At 36.6% G+C, this 17,565-nt stretch overlaps 1 protein-coding gene across 2 annotated transcripts; it reads right to left on the bottom strand.

The window, feature by feature from the left end:
• Positions 1 to 1,037: 1,037 nt before the first annotated feature.
• Positions 1,038 to 13,932, bottom strand: ttc1 (tetratricopeptide repeat domain 1). 2 transcript variants are annotated; one of them, XM_007254105.4, is made up of 8 exons: positions 13,852 to 13,932; positions 11,390 to 11,968; positions 10,829 to 10,889; positions 9,980 to 10,092; positions 9,295 to 9,331; positions 8,997 to 9,145; positions 8,258 to 8,312; positions 1,038 to 1,397 (listed from the first exon to the last, which is right to left on the bottom strand). In XM_007254105.4, the coding sequence occupies exons 2-8, from the start codon at positions 11,936 to 11,938 to the stop codon at positions 1,261 to 1,263; spliced, it is 1,101 nt and encodes a 366-aa protein (XP_007254167.3). In that variant the 5' UTR covers positions 11,939 to 11,968; positions 13,852 to 13,932; the 3' UTR covers positions 1,038 to 1,260. The 2 variants fall into 2 exon arrangements, with proteins under 2 accessions (XP_007254167.3, XP_007254166.3); XM_007254104.4 differs by having other exon boundaries at positions 13,821 to 13,925.
• Between the last annotated feature and the right edge of the window lie 3,633 nt (positions 13,933 to 17,565).

Here is a 17,565-nt window from a genome sequence, read left to right as displayed (position 1 = left end):
CAATAGTGGTCTAACTGCACAAGTCACTAATATAAACACCTTGTAACAGTGGATGCAGAAATGCCATATAACATTATGTTACAATAAATAAGCTAGATAAATGAGAATATAAAAAAAAGTATGGTAGGCAAATGTGTAATACCAAAAAACATTTTGGTTAGTTGACTGAGAGCAACATTATGCCATAGAGGGTTTAACCATTTCAGGGTTAAGCTAGAAACATTAATGTTTTTTTCTTTTTGTTTGTGCAAATTAATCACCCAATTTACAGAGTCTTGTGACGTATTATCGTTTTTATTTACCAATGTAAAAAGCCTTTTTTTAATTTATGCTAAATCTCATAATGAACTCTCACTACCCTATTTCTTTCCCTCTTACATCATTCAAAAAACAGTGAGGTCTGTTATTTTAAGAGCATAGCTGCAAACAAATATGCAGTTTACATCTTTATTTTTGGTAGGGCTTTTCTTTAGAAAAAAAGTTTAAGAAAACTCTTAGGTAGATATTGAAATTATGGCATTGCTCAAAGAACCACTTGAAGCACCTTTATTTGGAAAGTCTTAATTTCATGTGACAAAATGTTCTCGAACAGAAAAGTCTTTATAAGTCACTGTTCCACACATGCTGCTCTGATGCTGAGAGAACATTTCATTTTTTTTCTTTTAGACTCAGAAACCCACTTTACAGCCACACCAGTAAAGCAGAATGTACCGGTAACCTCTGGATTTAGCTCATCCACGGGTAAGAAAACGCACAGTAGCCACAGACCGCCACCTCGAGCCACCTGAGGCTAAATTCACCTGTATTCAGAATTTTAAAAACTAAGGGGTGATGGTACCTAATAAGAGAGACATTGACATACTATAAGGACAGAAAACACAGGTTTTTAATTATTACCATGATGTGTGTGAACAGGGCCTTAGATGGAAAAAGAGCTCTGTTCCTTCACTTCCTCCTGCCTGACTGACCACTTTAAACCAGTAATAAATGTAACTTTACAGTCAGTGAAAGGCAAACTAAATATGACCAACACTCACTTTTGATTTTTTTTTTTTTTTTTTTATAATTTAATGGGTCAATCAATTAAATCAGTCCAAGCAAAGCAGTGCACACATACACAGCCCCACAGTTTACCTGTCAAATCTGTATGAAGAACAGAATGCTGAAGTGCAGCATTAATAAATGAGGAGGCATTGCTGTCTCACGTTATAGTCTTGTCTGTTAGTCTCCTGTCTGTTTGGCAAACGGGTTTCCATGCTGCTATCTGTTGTTGTTGTTAGGACCCTGAACAAAGTTAACAGAGTAGGATCCCGTGTTGGAATCCTGGTTGACCTGGAAGTTGGCTGTGGAGAGGCCGAACGGACGCAAAAACATGTTGCCTAAGTCCTTAAGTTTACCTGGAAGAAAAACAAAATATGAAAATAATTATTGACATCATATTTTACAATATTATATGACTTTCTCTTTATATATATATATATATATATATATATATATATATATATATATATATATATATATATATATATTTATTTATTTTTTATATATACAATACACAACATTTATCTTCATACACAAGATCACAGTAAAAACGTATCAGTAGTGACCTTTTTTTCTTAAATACAACAATTCAAACTCTCTTCCATACTTTTCCATTTCCTTCAATTTATCCAAATTGTCCTGTCCCTAATTACACCCTTTGTAAGGAAATGTACAATTTGTAGGGGCTCAAGGTGGTTTAGCAGACTAAAGCCCTATCTGAAAGGGATTAGTTTCTCAGGGAGACGTCTCTGAAAAATATTTCACACTACTACTCAGTGATTAAACTCTTGCATCCAGACTGCAGTTGAAAGGACTGCACTTTTTCAGTCACATGACATCACGTTCAGTAGCTCCTCCATTTTCACTCGCTGTTGTGTTTACATTGATCTCCATGGAAACTCACACCCATAGTGTAATTATGGTGTGTGGCAGTGGACAAATAGCTATTTTATTAAACGCGAGGTGATGAAACTCAGAGATGTGCGTCCAGATGGGAATAAAATTACCGGAGGACCACAGAGTTCAGCAAAAAACGGCTCAGAGCATGAATGAGTAAAACAGGGTTCTTGCACCATTCTAAAAGTCACATTTAATGCTTTCAAGACCTTTTTAATACATCAGTAAATCAAATTTAAGACCCAAAATTGTAATTACTTAATTACTATTTCTTAATTTCATAGTTTTGCAAATCAAAACCTAATGTTTCCCATTTGTTATCTTTTTTTTTGTTGTTCCCTTGTGATGCAGAACAGAGTCAACATAGCATATGAAATTTGCATTACGTTAAACAACACTTAAAGCAGTCTCCATTATAAATTATTAATAAGCTCAAAATAAAAAGCCTGTCCTAAGCCAATAATTTGAAAATTATGTACATAACTGTTTGCAAAACAGCAAAACTCTTAAGAGAAACTAAATAACAGAGGGCAATTGTTTAAACAAAAAGAGAGAAAATGATCAATTAAAATGTTGTGATGATGTTTATAATACTAATGCTACCCCTACTACTAATGCTGCTACTACTACTACTACTACTACTAATAATAATAATAATAATAATAATAATAATAATCAATAACAATAATACAGAAAAAAAAACATTAAATTATCTTCTCTATAAATAATTATCAGTGTCTATTTATCATTATCTAATAACATAAAAATGCACAAAAACAAACTAATAAAGCGTGCAGATTTTGGTTGTCCTCTAAAGGCACTGGTTACCCAGTAATACAACAGTTGGAAAAGAGATGATGGCTGGATTCACATGTATAATCAGAGGCATGTGCTAGTCTTCACTCTTCCAGTGTTGAGGGTGTTACTTAATAAATGGGTAGGGATATTGTTCTTTCAAATTGTGGAGAAAAATAAATAATTTAAAATCTCCAATTTGGTGAGTGTTCTTGAAGCATTGATGCTATCCTTGATACCATGATTTAAGTATATATATATTTTTTAATTACCACAAAATGGTACAGTATCATCATATTATCCGCCTCTACATAAGTCACTTAAAATCACACTTAAAGTTTCTTACTTTTTTGACACATTTAGTGTTTCTCACTCTCACTTTGTCTTCCTCTCTCTCTTTGCTCACAGCTAAGCTGAGACCGCAGTGAGATCAATATGAAGTGCTTAAACAGACACACCCACGTCTGGTGTCTCACTGATATGCTGTGAATTTCACTCGCCTCTTTTCAGCTCTATGCTACCTGCTGCTCTCCGTGTACGATTCACACCAGGATAAATGGTGCAGCACAGGTGTTTATTAGGTGAAATGAGGAAATGCCCATGGGTAAATATGAAAGACTTTCCAGGTTTTTTAACTCTAGACAGTACTTAACCTGTGTATTATAGGCTGAATAACATTAGCAAGAAGCTCAGCGCTTGTGATGGGATCAGTGTGTTTGGTTTCTTGCTTCTAATTTAAAAGCAGTACCAGATTAACAGTTGAGGATTAAGTAATAGGATTTTGTATTTCTAATCACCTAATCACGTCTTCACAATGAAACCAAGTTTTATGTGTATGACATTGTAAAGATTCAGGCTGGTTAGTTTTGGTTTCACACTGCAGTTCAGCGACTGAGCAGATTAAAAAAACTTTGCAACTTTTTCTTCCTGTGCTTGAGACTAACTGCTTTATAGAAAATTGTCAGTTTATTGAACTGTCTTTCCACATGTTGTGGCAAATTCTGCCACCTTGCCAGAATCTGACTCCCTTTGCATGCAAATATAAAGCAAAATCAGTATTATAGATTAGCCTTAGATTCCTTTTCTTTCTGTTTATAAATAAGGACCAATCTACAGTTACAATAGATACAGAAATCACCAGTGTGAGAATTTGCAGCCATGCTGATGTGTGAAAAATGTCTCAATGTCTTTAGACTTGATATATAACACAGTGGACCAACACCAGCAGATGATGACATGTCTCTCTAAACCATCACTGATTGTGGAAACTTCACAGTTTGGACTGTGTGTCTCTTCACTCTTCCTCCAGACTCTGCTCCCTTGATCTACAAATGAAATGTAAAATTTACTGATGATCAGTGATGGTTTGGAGAGACATGTCATCTGCTGGTGTTGATCCACTGTGTTATATCAAGTCTAAAGTTAGTGCAGTGTTTTCCTGCAAAATTATAAAAAATTACTTCATGCTTCCCTCTGCTGACAACTTTTATAGAGATACTGATTTCATTTTTCAGCAGGACTTGGCACACTGGCCACACTGACAAAAGTACCAATTGGTCTTATATAATATTCTAATTTTCTAAAACACTGATTTTTGGATTTTCATTGGATGTAAGCCATAATCATCAACAATAAAATAAGTAAAAAACACTTGAAAAAGATCTCTGTGTTTAATGCATCTATAGTTTCACATTTTGAACTGTATTACTGAAATAAAGTAACTTTATCAATATTCAATTTTTTTTTGAGATTCACTAATATAGTGATTTCGGCAAAACATTGGTTGTTTTTCTTCTGCTATTGGTTAATTGGTGACAATAGACTGCCTAATATTTCTATATTTTTTTCTGAAAGTCTAAACAATGAAAGAGACAGAATTCAGAATAAAATACTTATTATGCACTTACAATGTAAGTAAGACTGTTTTTCTGTGTTAAACCCAAACACAAACACCATCTGAAGCATTAAACTCCAACTAGCTTAATATGGAGCAGTGTGATACAGTACAGTATCAGTATCCAAATCAGACTTGTGGTATTGTCACAACCCTAGCCTGAAGCAAAAGTAAAGAAACTTATCTCCTTTGTGTACTGCTTTGTACTGCTGTGCAGTAAAAGTAGAGTCTAGAATCCATAAGACAGAAATAATTAAAAAATCTGAACAGCCTTGATTTGTGTCAATAAAAGTTAAGTACATATTAAATTAAAATTAAAAATTAGGTCAAAATGACCACAATTATTCCAGTTATTCTTCGAATTCCAATACAAACATTAACAACTGATAATAATGGTGTGCCATCAGAATCATTGCAGGGAGCTGCTCTCGAACACCTTGACTCGAACACACTCTAACCTTGACCGCATAGCGCCGACAAAAATAAAACAAATCAGGGATAAAAAGCTAGCACCGTGGTATAATGACCACACACGTACATTAAAACAAACCGCTCGTAACTTTGAACGTAAATGGCGACACACAAAACTAGAATTTTTCCGGCTAGCATGGCAGCATAGTCTCACAGACTACAAAAAAGCCCTAATTAAAACAAAATCCCAGTATATTTCATCGCTTATTGAGAAAAATAGAGACAATCCTAGATTCCTTTTCACTACTGTGGCTAAACTCACCGGCAGTCAAAAACAAACTAGCTCCGTTATCCCTGTCGACATTAATAGTAATGATTTCATGAAGTTCTTTGATGATAAAATTAATAGCATTAGACAAAAAATTCAGTATCACCCCCAAAATTTACTTATAGATATCGATGAATGCTGCTCCAGCTCTGAGACACACCTAGAGTGTTTCAGCCCGGTTACAGAAAAAGATTTACTTAGTGTAATTAACTCATCAAAATCAACATCATGTATATTAGATCCAGTACCCACACAATTATTGAAACAGGCACTGCCAAAGGTGGGAAAATCATTACTAGAAATAGTAAATTCATCCCTTAGCATGGGCTACGTACCCAATTCTCTTAAATTGGCGGTCATTAAGCCCATTATCAAAAAGCCAAATCTGGACCCCCGCGAGCTTGCTAATTATAGACCAATTTCTAATCTTTCCTTTATAGCCAAAATCCTAGAAAAAATTGTGTTTAACCAGCTGCGCTTGTATCTACAAAGTAATAGTATGCATGAGGTTTTTCAATCTGGATTTAGACAAAACCATAGTACTGAAACAGCTCTACTTAGAGTAACTAATGATTTACTTTCAGCTCTTGATAGGGGCAGTAATGCCATCCTTGTACTGCTAGATCTAAGTGCTGCCTTTGACACCATAGATCACGCTATTCTACTTGATAGGTTAGAAAATCTTATAGGAATTAAAGGATCAGCCCTCACCTGGTTCAGATCTTATCTGAGAGATCGATTCCAGTGTGTTTACTTAAATAACGAATGCTCTTATCAGTCTAGAGTAAAATATGGTGTCCCTCAAGGATCAATACTGGGTCCATTACTCTTTACACTTTATATGCTACCACTGGGTAAAATTATCCGTAGGCATGGTATTAACTTTCACTGCTATGCTGATGACACGCAACTTTACATATCTGCTAAACCCAACGAGGAGCTCTGTATAAATCAAATAACAGACTGTATTAAAGACATTAAAAATTGGATGACACACAACTTTCTCTTACTTAATTCTGATAAAACTGAGGTCCTTCTATTAGGTCCTAATATTGATAAAAACATAAATGTTAATACTTTAGACATAGACGGTCACTTAATTATACCTGGTAAAACTGTGAGAAACCTTGGGGTCATCTTTGACCCAATTCTTTCGTTTGATGCTCACATATGTAGCATAGTCAAAACTGCATTCTTCCACTTAAGAAATATAGCTAAAATCCGCAGTATACTCTCTCTCGAAGATGCTGAGAAGCTGGTACATGCATTCATAACCTCCAGGCTGGACTACTGCAACGCGTTGTTGGCTGGAAGTCCACATAAATTACTCCATAAACTCCAGCTAGTTCAGAATGCAGCCGCAAGAGTGCTTACCAGAGCTAGAAAGTTCGATCACATTACACCTATTCTTTCATCCCTACATTGGCTACCTGTTAGATTTCGTATAGATTATAAAATACTTCTCCTGACGTATAAATCCCTTAATGGTCTGGCCCCGCATTATCTACAGGAACTCCTTACTCCTTACAATCCGCCGCGTTCACTCCGCTCCCAAGACGCTGGCCTGTTATTAGTCCCGCGTATTAGAAAAAATTATGCAGGAGGAAGAGCGTTCTTTTATAAAGCTCCCCAACTTTGGAATAACCTCCCTATTAATATACGGGACTCAGACACACTCTCAATCTTTAAATCTAGACTCAAAACATTTCTATTTGCTCAAGCTTTTGAGTAATGTCTCATTACAATTTTCTTCCTCTTACAGCTTATCCAGCAAATATAAACCCTGTCCTAATCATCTGCTTTCTCTTTCTCTCCCCATGTCCTGAGCTGCTGCTACCAGTGCCCATCCCACTCCAGCAGAGTTTTTAAAACCATTCTAACCCCTTTTTCTTCCCTCCCCTCTCTGTTCTCTCTCTCTGTCTTTCTCACATGTGCTGAGACGCCTGGCCGGCCGGTCTTCCTGGATCTGTCCGTCTGTGGTTCCAGCTTTCAGGAATCAGCCCTGTCCTTCTACTCAGAATTATTACACAGCCCTTCTAACTTCTGCTTTTTTTTTCTCTTCCTTTCCTTTCTGTTTTCTCTATCTATCTCTTTTACATGTATGGAGATGCCCTGTTCCTGATGTTCCCAGCCTGGCTCTCCACTGCCCGCTGTGTCGTTCTCCGGCTCTGCAACCCTGCACTGATTAACATTAACACACTCAGTATCTGTTTCTGTATTAGCCATAGCTCTATAGTTTGTGCCCATCACATTCTTATATTCATAAATTAGTACCTGTTATATTAGCCATAGTTCACATTAATTCTCTGTACTGTTTTTGTTCTGTTATTTGTTTGTTGTTTGTTTGTACTGAGCGGGTCAACCCGAGTAGGATGGGTTCCTCGGACTGAGTCTTGGTTCCTTCCAAGGTTTCTTCCTCTTAAAGGGAGTTTTTCCTTGCCACTGTGTCACCATAAAATTGGCATCTCTGTGGTGCTGCTCATAAGAGGCGTGGACCTGTTTTTCCTGTAAAGCTGCTTTGTGACAACCTTTGTTGTAAAAAGCGCTATATAAATAAAATTGAATTGAATTTACAAAATGTTCTGTACTCCCGATGTAGTCCGAGTGTACTCTTCTAAGAACAGCGGCAAATTTCACTCTGTTCCGTTAACTTACTCACATGCTCACAGCTGAAATTACAAGAAAAATACCAAATACTGAGAAAATAACAGCACAGAACATTGGCTTCAAACCCTCTATTTTCATAAAAAAAAATCGCTAGCCTCCTTTTCTCTGTCACTCTGCTGGAGAACACCACTGAGCACCGGCCCTTGTGGCAAATTTTTAACTTTAAAAGAGGCTTGTGAAAGCCAAATGATATAATAGAAAAGAAGAAAAAAAAGGTATCTTACTAAGCATCTCTTCTTTCAGTTTCTCATTCCGCTCCTCAATCTGCCGTGGTAATCTCTGCAGTAGAGGAGAAAAATAAAGAAAACCTGCATGAGCTTCTAAATATGACAGGTCACCGAGGGTTTGTGGATTATACAAGTTGAAACACATTAATGACAATTTCTGAAACTTCCAGTATATTACATATGTGTGTCACATTACAGAAGCATACAACCTAAAATCAATCAGTATTTATTTTTAATCAGTATTTATTTTTAATATTTAAAGTGAAAGCTGTTACATAATATTTTATTTCTACTGACATATATAAAGAACAATGTGGTGGGGCTGAACAGTTAGTGGTAAATGAACCGAAACCAACATATCAATATAATTTTCTCCATGGCGATTATATTGTATGTGCATATTTTTATACTGCCCCAATCCCCTTTAAGAATAAAGTATAGAGAGTATTCAGAATAAAATTTGAGGTTCTGACTTTTAATTCATACACATATAGTAATTGAGAATCTAACAATAGAATGCATCATTTTGCTTAATGAACTGCATGTTATCTTGCTATTGGAGTGTTTGATTGGGGATATGTAAAGCAGAGCTTTTGTTTAGAATACTGTACTTTTAAAACATATACTTAATATAACATTGTTTTTACATAAACATGTTTTAAATCAAGACACAGTTGTATTGTACTCAAATACACTCAAAACAGTTACCACACATTTAAGTGTCTAGATTTCTCACCATGCACGCTTCCCTTGCTGCTGGGATACTGGGGTCTTTCTCCAAAACATTCTTATAATCTTCTAGAGCTTCATCAAGCTTCTCTGTCTTTTCGTACAGCTCTGCTCTCCGCAGAATAGCGCGCAGATAGTTTGGGTTTAACTCTATGGCTGGAAAATGAAAAGATAAGGTAGAAAAGCAGATGAAGTCAAATTTGTTATTCATTAAATGTTTCTACAATGAGGAGTTAGGTTCACAACTGAACGAGAAATATTCTCAACACAGAGCTGACTTCCAATTACTTAGTCTAAGATCTCACCTTTGGAGCAGTCACTAATGGCTTCCTCTTTCTTATCCTACCAGAGAAAACACACCAGAGAATTATTAACAACATATTCAAAACATATAGATAGAAGTTTCTATTTTACTGAGGTGAGTTCTGTTTTCTGCACAAATAGTCTAAACACCATCAAGAACAATATGACCAGAAAAGACAGAGCAGTAAATTTAGCAATCAAAACAATAACATTAATATGAAGATATGAACTTTATAGCTTTATAGCTTTACCCCACCATATGGGTGTACTTTAGGATGGCTAGCTCTGAATTATATATTTTTACATTCAGCAAACAAAGATGAGCAATAGTAGAGCAAATAGTAAATTTATTTTTGTTTGTTTTTTGCCAATTAATCAAACTCACAGCAGGTTTGTTTTGTTCACAAATTTAAGACCATCATGGGTAAAATGAGGTGCTTCAACTAGATTAAAATTGACTTGAATAAATAAATCCAATATTCTCATTTTTATAAATATTTTAAGACCCTGTCATTGATGTGTATGAATGTTCTCTAGAGAGTTCATTCAGAGACATTTGTATAGTCAGTGTCTGTTAATAAAAAAAATTAAAAAGGATGCACAGAATTGCTTTCTACAACCATATAAATTGTACACGCTTTATAAAAAGGCTCACTGTGTGAGATAACAGCATGTGTAAAGTTTTACCAGGTGAAGACGCGCAGCAGCTCTGTTAGAGAAGAGAATGGACCTTTCCTTGCTGTAACACACAGGACAGATCTTCAGTGCAGAAGTGTAGAATTCCTCAGCCTCTTTGTGATCTGATAATATTCACATTAAGAAATGTTGTTTTTATTATTATAATATCAGGTTTAAAACACCTACAGCACACATACCTACACACATTTTAAACTTTTTGAACACAAGTCCGTTTGTTCATGTTGAGAATATTGAAACTGGAGAGTAATGAATTTGTGATCAGGATAAAGTACACTAGGTAAATGTATTTTAAAGGTCCTGTATATGGTCCTTTCTGCCACTAGATGTTGCACTCGAGCACCAGCATGTCAGACCAAACCATGCAGCTCATTTAGCTATGCGCCTCTCTCCTCTCCTTATATGTGTCTAATAAACAAAGATTAGCAGTACAATTGCGCCGTTAAAATGCTCTCTCCAATGGGCCAGTGTTTCTACAGGGTGGGACTAACTACATACATGCTGCAATTGTTGCATGTTATTAGCTTTAATGCAAAATAATGAATTACTGCTCTAACAGTAATAGAGCAAGTGCTGCTTATTAAGCTCCTAACTCCCTTAACTCTTCCCCAGTGACTGAAAGTTTATTAAGACTTAATTTAGACCCTGTGGCAGTTTTTCTTACAGTATATTTAATTGCCAGCTGCCAAAAAATGAGGAGGAATTCTCCAATGATTACAAAAAGAGTGGACTAAGGGCACCCTTGTCTCACAACTCCTCACAAAACCTTGCAAGTGAAACACCATTCCTGCTGCGAAAAACCCAAGCAAAAGTGTCAGCAGATAAACAGAAACATCTTACCTCCACTTTTGAATTGGGCATTGCCTTTCTCTTTTAGTGCCATACTCTCCGCTCTTCTGCTCTATGAAGAGAATATGTAAAATATATAGTTATTATGAATCAATTAAGCAAGTCTCAGGGACAAACAGGTGGGGTTTAGATAAAACATATTATTGAACATCAACAGAATTTTTGTAAACTGTTTCCTTATTATAGATAGATGTTGAAGGGATTATTGTGGTTACTGTGTGGCTATTTTGTCAATTCTGGTAGAATTAAAAATCTGGGGTTTATCGATACCAGCCCTGGATTTTTCAAATAAATGATTAAGCAATTTTGTAGCACTCTGAATAAGAGTGTCTGCTAAATTCCCAATTATTATTTTAACCCTGATTTTGGTGTATCTTTAAAGTTTTTTTATTTCTGCTCTACTAAAACTGACAAATCATCAGCATTATAGTAACAAGTTGTTCCTGAGTTTATGTTGGTGTGAATCAGCAGAGGGAAAAAATATAAAATATACAAAGAGATGCACTGATAACTACTGATGTGGCCAATAAATACGATGGACATGGTGTTCACCTCTTTCTCTTCGTCTGTCAGGTCTTTCTCTGCTTCTCGCAGATACTCCTCATCAAATTCACATTTCTCTGTAGATTCCTCCTTGAATTCTGAATCAGAATCTGTCCTCTTTTCCTCCTCCTCCTCTTCCTCCTCTTCTTCTTCTACAGTCTTCTCCCATTGCTCCTGTTCCTCATGCACTCCATCATCCAACGCAGCATTTTCCTCTAGTGACTCATGCCTCCTTTTAGCAGCTCTGGCTTCACGGGTTTCAGAAACCTCTGAATCCGCTGAATCTTTCTCTGTATTTGATGCGTCAGGGTTACCTGGCCCTTTAGGAGCATGTCTCTGTAAGTGTGTGTGCTGTCCCTCATCAGATGTAGTACTGAGTGTCGTCTCTATGTGGTTTACGATGGTCTGTCCTGGAAGTGATGTGCTCTCTGCATGAAATGCCTCTTCACAGTCATAGAAGCGGTCGTCCTCCTGCTCTGCATTGTTGTGACTTTCTGACTCTGACACTTTTAAAGAGTCAGTCAAGGCGGTCAGTAGTGCATCAGATTCCCCCTCCATCACAACAACACTGCCTGCTGGCTCTTCAACCTGAACAATATTTAGAGAAAGATAGAGGTCAGTCAGCTTAAACACAATTTATAACAATTTATAACAATCTATGCACCACACTAATTAGCCAATCCAGCTAGATTCAGATGAACCCATCACTAACACAGGCTTCTAACTGCAGATACAGCTTGCATATCCCTGAAAAAAAGCACCGTCAGGGACCATGTCAGACAGGCCCACACAAGCCTATTGGGTCAGTCCATGCCATACCTACTGCCAAGTGTCATCTGAATGGGTATAAACACTAATAATGCTCATTTGCAATCAAATGTACTGTATACCTAAGGCTACTACTGCAACAAAGGGAGGCTATTTAAGCGCTTTTTTTAAAGCAGATATGGGCAACAGGAGCCCAGCACAGTTTACTGATTTCCATGCCCTAACAGACTTATTAAACCTGCAAATTAACATAAAACTGTGAAGAAATCCAGTCCATTGGAATCAGAATTGGTTACTGCAGTGTGTACTGTGCTGTACATAAAATTAAAAAAAAGTTTTTCCATCATACAACTCCAAACTAGCATCTATACAATCTCCAAACTAGCATCTTTACAGACAAATTAAATGTATGACTTCTAATAACATTAAAGACAATCTAAATAGATTTTATTCTAAGTGATGTTTAAACATTTCTATTAATCAATAAAAAAAATCAAGCCCAATGTACAGAGCAACTGCTAAATTAAAGCAACTGCCAAACAGGCTTTTTAGTGTGACATGGACAACAATATGGCATATTGGCACATACTTAAAAGACATAATTAGATCACATAAATGTATTAAACCAGTTAAACTAGATTGACTTGTGTTTTGTTTGTTTTGTTTTACCTTTTCATCTCAGTAAAATCAAATGTCTACAAATCGACCAGCGTGAACTAAAAGTCCCAATTCAGCTCTCTTAGATTTAAATACAAAAACAACAGGTTTCTCTATTAACCAACATAATATTAAACCATATTAAATCAATCACTTTATATTATACATGCAGCTCAGCTTCAGGGTGTTGGTAATCGTCTTACTGCAACAATTTGCCATTAGGTGAAAGAGAAAGTGAGAGAGCAAGGACACTACATTTAACACACCCGCTCCTAAGTCTGGGTGATATTGGAAAAAGAAATAACAATCTCAATATTTTTCAAACATAGCAACTTTTGTTATTATTTGTAAACAGACAGCACCGTTTAAAGTGATGAGCAAGCTATTGTTTCTTTAACATTTTAACATTTTATTTCAATTTATTTTTTATTTGTAGTGAGCAGATCCCTTTATCCGAACATGCAGCTTTTATATTAGTTATTTTTTAGAAAAAAAGAGAGTTATATATGAAAACCACTGCCACATAAAATAGTTCTTTAGAGGTTTCTGACAGTTTCCTCTGGCACCTAAGATATGAATAAAATATTTTCAAAAAAGTGAGGGGTGTAACTTACTCACTTGTGTGAAATACTGCACATATGTAAGTAAGCTAGCTAGTTAGAAACTGAACAAACGTCTAGAAAAGAAGCTGCAGGTATTTAGATAATAAAAACACTGACCTAGATATAATGTGGTCGATTATTAAAACTTTAGATAAGGTGTCATCTAGTTAGTCAGCTAGCTAACTGGCTAACTAGGCTAAGTTAGTATTGTATGTATACTATAGACACAGGTTAAGTTAGCGTTAGCTAGTTAGCAGCTAGGCTAGGTTAGCACAGTCCAGAGTTAGCCCTGCAGCTCCTGTACGGTTATATATCCTGTTAGTTTCTCCGCTGTTCAGTTTAAGCTGAGTCTGTAAGAGTAAACCCCGGCTGTATTCATTATATTTCAGTCTAAATTTAGATAAATTTCCTACCAGACCCGCAGAGCTGAATGTGTTTCCCCACCTTCTAGAAACGAGTCATCAACCCTCTTCCTGCAAGTCCCGGACCTGACAGGTCACGTGAGCAGCAGAAGCATGATGGGATATGTAGTCTTGACCTCATTGGAAACAATGGCTTGAAACAAATGACTTTACAGCTGTGAAAAAAATAAGAGACTACTTAAAAATGATGAGTTTCTTTGATTTTACCAAACTAAAAACATCTGGAATATAATCAAAAGGAAGATGGATGGTATCTATGCCTGGAAAAATATTGTTATATGATTTCAAGCACACCTAAAGTGGATCATACCCAGAGACTGTAAAAAAGATGGACGCCGTGTCGCCGTTCCCATTCATTCAATGAAAATGAAGCCAAAATCTTCCTCCATGTTGGCGATCCTGAAACCCGAGTCTGCGCAGTAGAGACCAGAGGAGGGAGAAAGACTGTGTTGAGACAGCCTACTCATTTTAATAACCCCGCCCCTGAGGGCAGTCACAGGCTGCAGAGCGGAGCAGAGCGGAGCTGACGGTCAGTTATTGGTCCCGCCCATAGACTGTATATAGCTGGACAGAGCATCATCTCTCAAAAGTGAAGCCACCACAGGTCGGCGCCCGCTGCTATTCGGTTGCAGAAAGCTGTGTAACCCCACCCATCCCCATAGGTTTCAATGGCAAAACAGACAACTTTCAATCACGTTTTTTCCCAATATACTGTAATTCTACCTCCTTTATTTAAATGCAACAGCTAATGTAACCTCTGTTTATATTGTTACATTTTTATATCCCCACAGAATTCGTTTTTTAAAACGTTATTCAGCTCTATTCAAAAAAGGTGTGGTTATTGTAAAAGAGCCGGTTATGGGCGGGACCAATAACAGACCGTCAGCTCCGCTCTGCTTTGCAGCCTGTGACTGCAAGGCAGCCCTCAGGGGCGGGGTTATTTAAATGAGTAGGCTGTCTCTCCACAGTCTTTCTCCCTCCTCTGGTCTTTACTGCGCAGACTCGGGTTTCAGGATCGCCAACATGGAGGAAGATTTTAGCTTCATTTTCATTCAGCGACACAGCGTCCATCTTTTTTACAGTCTCTGGTCCCGCCCATAACCAGCCCTTTTACAATAACCACACCTTTTTTGAATAGAGCTGAATACCGTTTTTAAAAACGAATTCTCTGGGGATATAAAAATTTGACAATATAAGCAGAGTCTACACTAGCTGTTGCATTTAAATAATGGAGGTAGAATTACAGCATATTAGAAAAAACGTGATTGAAAGTTGTCTGTTTTGCTATTAAAACCTTTGGGGATGGGTGCGGTTACACAGTCTATGATCATACCATTAAATGTTAATAATCATTCCTCTGGTTTACCTGCCTGCTGCCTCATTATTATTCAGGTGGCTTGAGTCTAAGTTGAGGTACACACGCTGCTAATGCTACAGCATTACGTGTAAGTAGCTTGCTATCTACTTAGCTTTCTTAAATATGCACTTTAAACACACTTTTCCTTGCATAAATAACTCACATGAATTTGCTATCGCACCTTAAATGCTGCTAATTTACCATTCCGCCTTAAATGCTGCTGTGGCGCCACACAGGCTTCAAGCTGTAACCTTAGATACTATTTTGGCGCTGTCTTAAGGTTGAACAGAACATTCAAATTGGAATCCACGTTCTGTTTTATATGGACTGTTTGTGATTTCTGCAAAGCCTAAGCAGAAATGTGTAAAGCTCTTAAAACACTTTTTCATCTACTACAGTCTAAAAAGGGAACTGTGTTTTAACATATAGAAATTTTGTTTTAATGCAGGGAAACTGTTAAGGTGGAATGGAAATGTGAACAAGAAACTAAAAGCTTCATACGCTGCAGTCGACCTAAATGAGGAATTAGTTACTAAGATGAGTATTTTTACAGTAAGCTGATGTATAACATTTTTTAATTTAAGATTTATTTCTATCTTTTTATTAGGCTACTTTGAAAATTAACAATAGCCAAGCTTTTTAAGAGGAATTAGCCAAGCTATATAAATGCATTCCTACATATCTCCCCATAACATTTAATATAGTAGTCCCAGTATCAAAATATGTAGATGAGATGCGACAAATGTCTTATCTACAGGGATTTTCAGTTACATTGTTATTTTCTATTAATTTAGAATTAAATAACAAATGATTCCTGTGGGAGAGATCCTGTAGAATATTAATTAAAATCTAATGGTGAGAAAGATGATTAAATATAGCAGCCAGTAGCATTGTGTGTGTTTTTGCAGGATTAACTGTGGATTTTGCTGTATAATATATTATTTATGACTATATAGGTTATTGTGTGGTATGTGCTATATTAGCTGATTAGCTGTAATGGATTTATCTTTTACGTGCTGTAGACATTACAGTAAGGAAGTGAGATACTGATAGGATGGTAAGACTTCAGTTTAGTGAAGCACATGGCTATGCTGTACTGTTTCCATTTACACCCCAAAGAAATCAAGCTCCCATTATCAGATTTTTAAATCAGATTTCTAGATTATACTCCAATCTAGAAATCTTTTAGACAGTTTGAGAAATTGGTGTAATTTGCTTTTTAAAGTACATTTGTGGAAAAGATATCACCAGTGTTTACAGTGTTTTACAGTTATTCACCTTATTTCTAAACATTACTTAAATGAATTTGCCTTACTCTGTGAGGAATGTAATGCTTAAATTTCAGGTTATACATTCTGATTGGCTCTGTTTTGGTTAAAAGTAAAACAATCTGGAAAAGAGAAAACAGAAAACAGTTTAATATGCATGAAAAATTATTTAAAGGGCATTTGTACCAGAGCAGACTGCAGAACTCATTCTGTGACTGAACGATGAAGTGATAAGATGGTAGCCGAAGTCACATGATGGCCTGATTGCTTGCTGACTGCTGCCTTGTGTGGGCATTTAACAGACAGTTACAACATTTGAAGAAAATATGAGATCACTGTAATGTCAGCACTGCCTTTTACCTCTGTAAAAAGGAAAACATCATTTATGACAGATATTTGACACAGAACAACAAATCAACACACTGATCTTTATTATCTGAATGAGTCTTGTAATCTTATGACATTCTGTAATGTATTGCATGTGATCCTGTTCTATTGCTGTTGCTATTGTTTAGGGCTTCTGTTTTTTATTAAATGAGAGGGTACAGGGTAGACAGTCTAGAGATAATTTTCTTGTGTCATCCTCAGAGGCTTCCTGCATCACCCTCATCATTTTTAAAAACGTGCTTCCTAAGATGCCAGAAAACGTGCTTCCTGAAATCCTGATGTAGTTAAAGCCAATCTTAATATCTTTTTTTTCCCTTTCTTTTTTCCTCATTTTCTCGCAATTTATCTGGCCAATAGTTCCACTTATTCAGCTGCTTCTCAGCTGTATATTTCCCATCACTAGTGATGCCACAACACAAGGAGGGTGAAGACTAGAACATGTGAAGTCAGCCACCGCCTCTTTTCCAACTGCCGCTGATGCAGCTTTGCAGAGTAGCATCACAGCCCTCTCGGAGGAAAGTGCAGCGACTCGGTTCTGATGCATTAGCTCACAGATGCCTTGTGCTGATTGACATCACCCTAGGAGTGATGTGGGGAGAGACTGCCATCTACCCACCCAGAAAGAGCAAGGCCAATTGTGCTCCCTCAGGGCTTGGGTAGCTGATGGCAAGCTGCATGAACAGGATTCAAAAATTCAAAATGTTTACCATACTTCTACCAAAGA

This window comes from Astyanax mexicanus, chromosome 17 (genome assembly GCF_023375975.1).
Source record: "Astyanax mexicanus isolate ESR-SI-001 chromosome 17, AstMex3_surface, whole genome shotgun sequence".
In the NCBI taxonomy this organism is placed as follows: domain Eukaryota; kingdom Metazoa; phylum Chordata; class Actinopteri; order Characiformes; family Acestrorhamphidae; genus Astyanax; species Astyanax mexicanus.
The sequence above is the reverse complement of the archived record's forward strand: the minus strand, read 5'-3'. Positions and strand labels throughout refer to the sequence as shown.

Bases quoted from the DNA above. Each gene is read 5' to 3' on its own strand.
- ttc1 (XM_007254105.4), bottom strand. From the start codon at position 11,938: ATGGAGGGGGAATCTGATGCACTACTGACCGCCTTGACTGACTCTTTA. The intron at 10,093-10,828 runs GTAAGATGTTTC...GAATATTATCAG, and splicing joins TGCCCAATTCAAAAGTGGAG to ATCACAAAGAGGCTGAGGAA. The intron at 1,398-8,257 runs GTAAGATACCTT...TTTTTCTTCCAG, and splicing joins ACTGAAAGAAGAGATGCTTA to GTAAACTTAAGGACTTAGGC.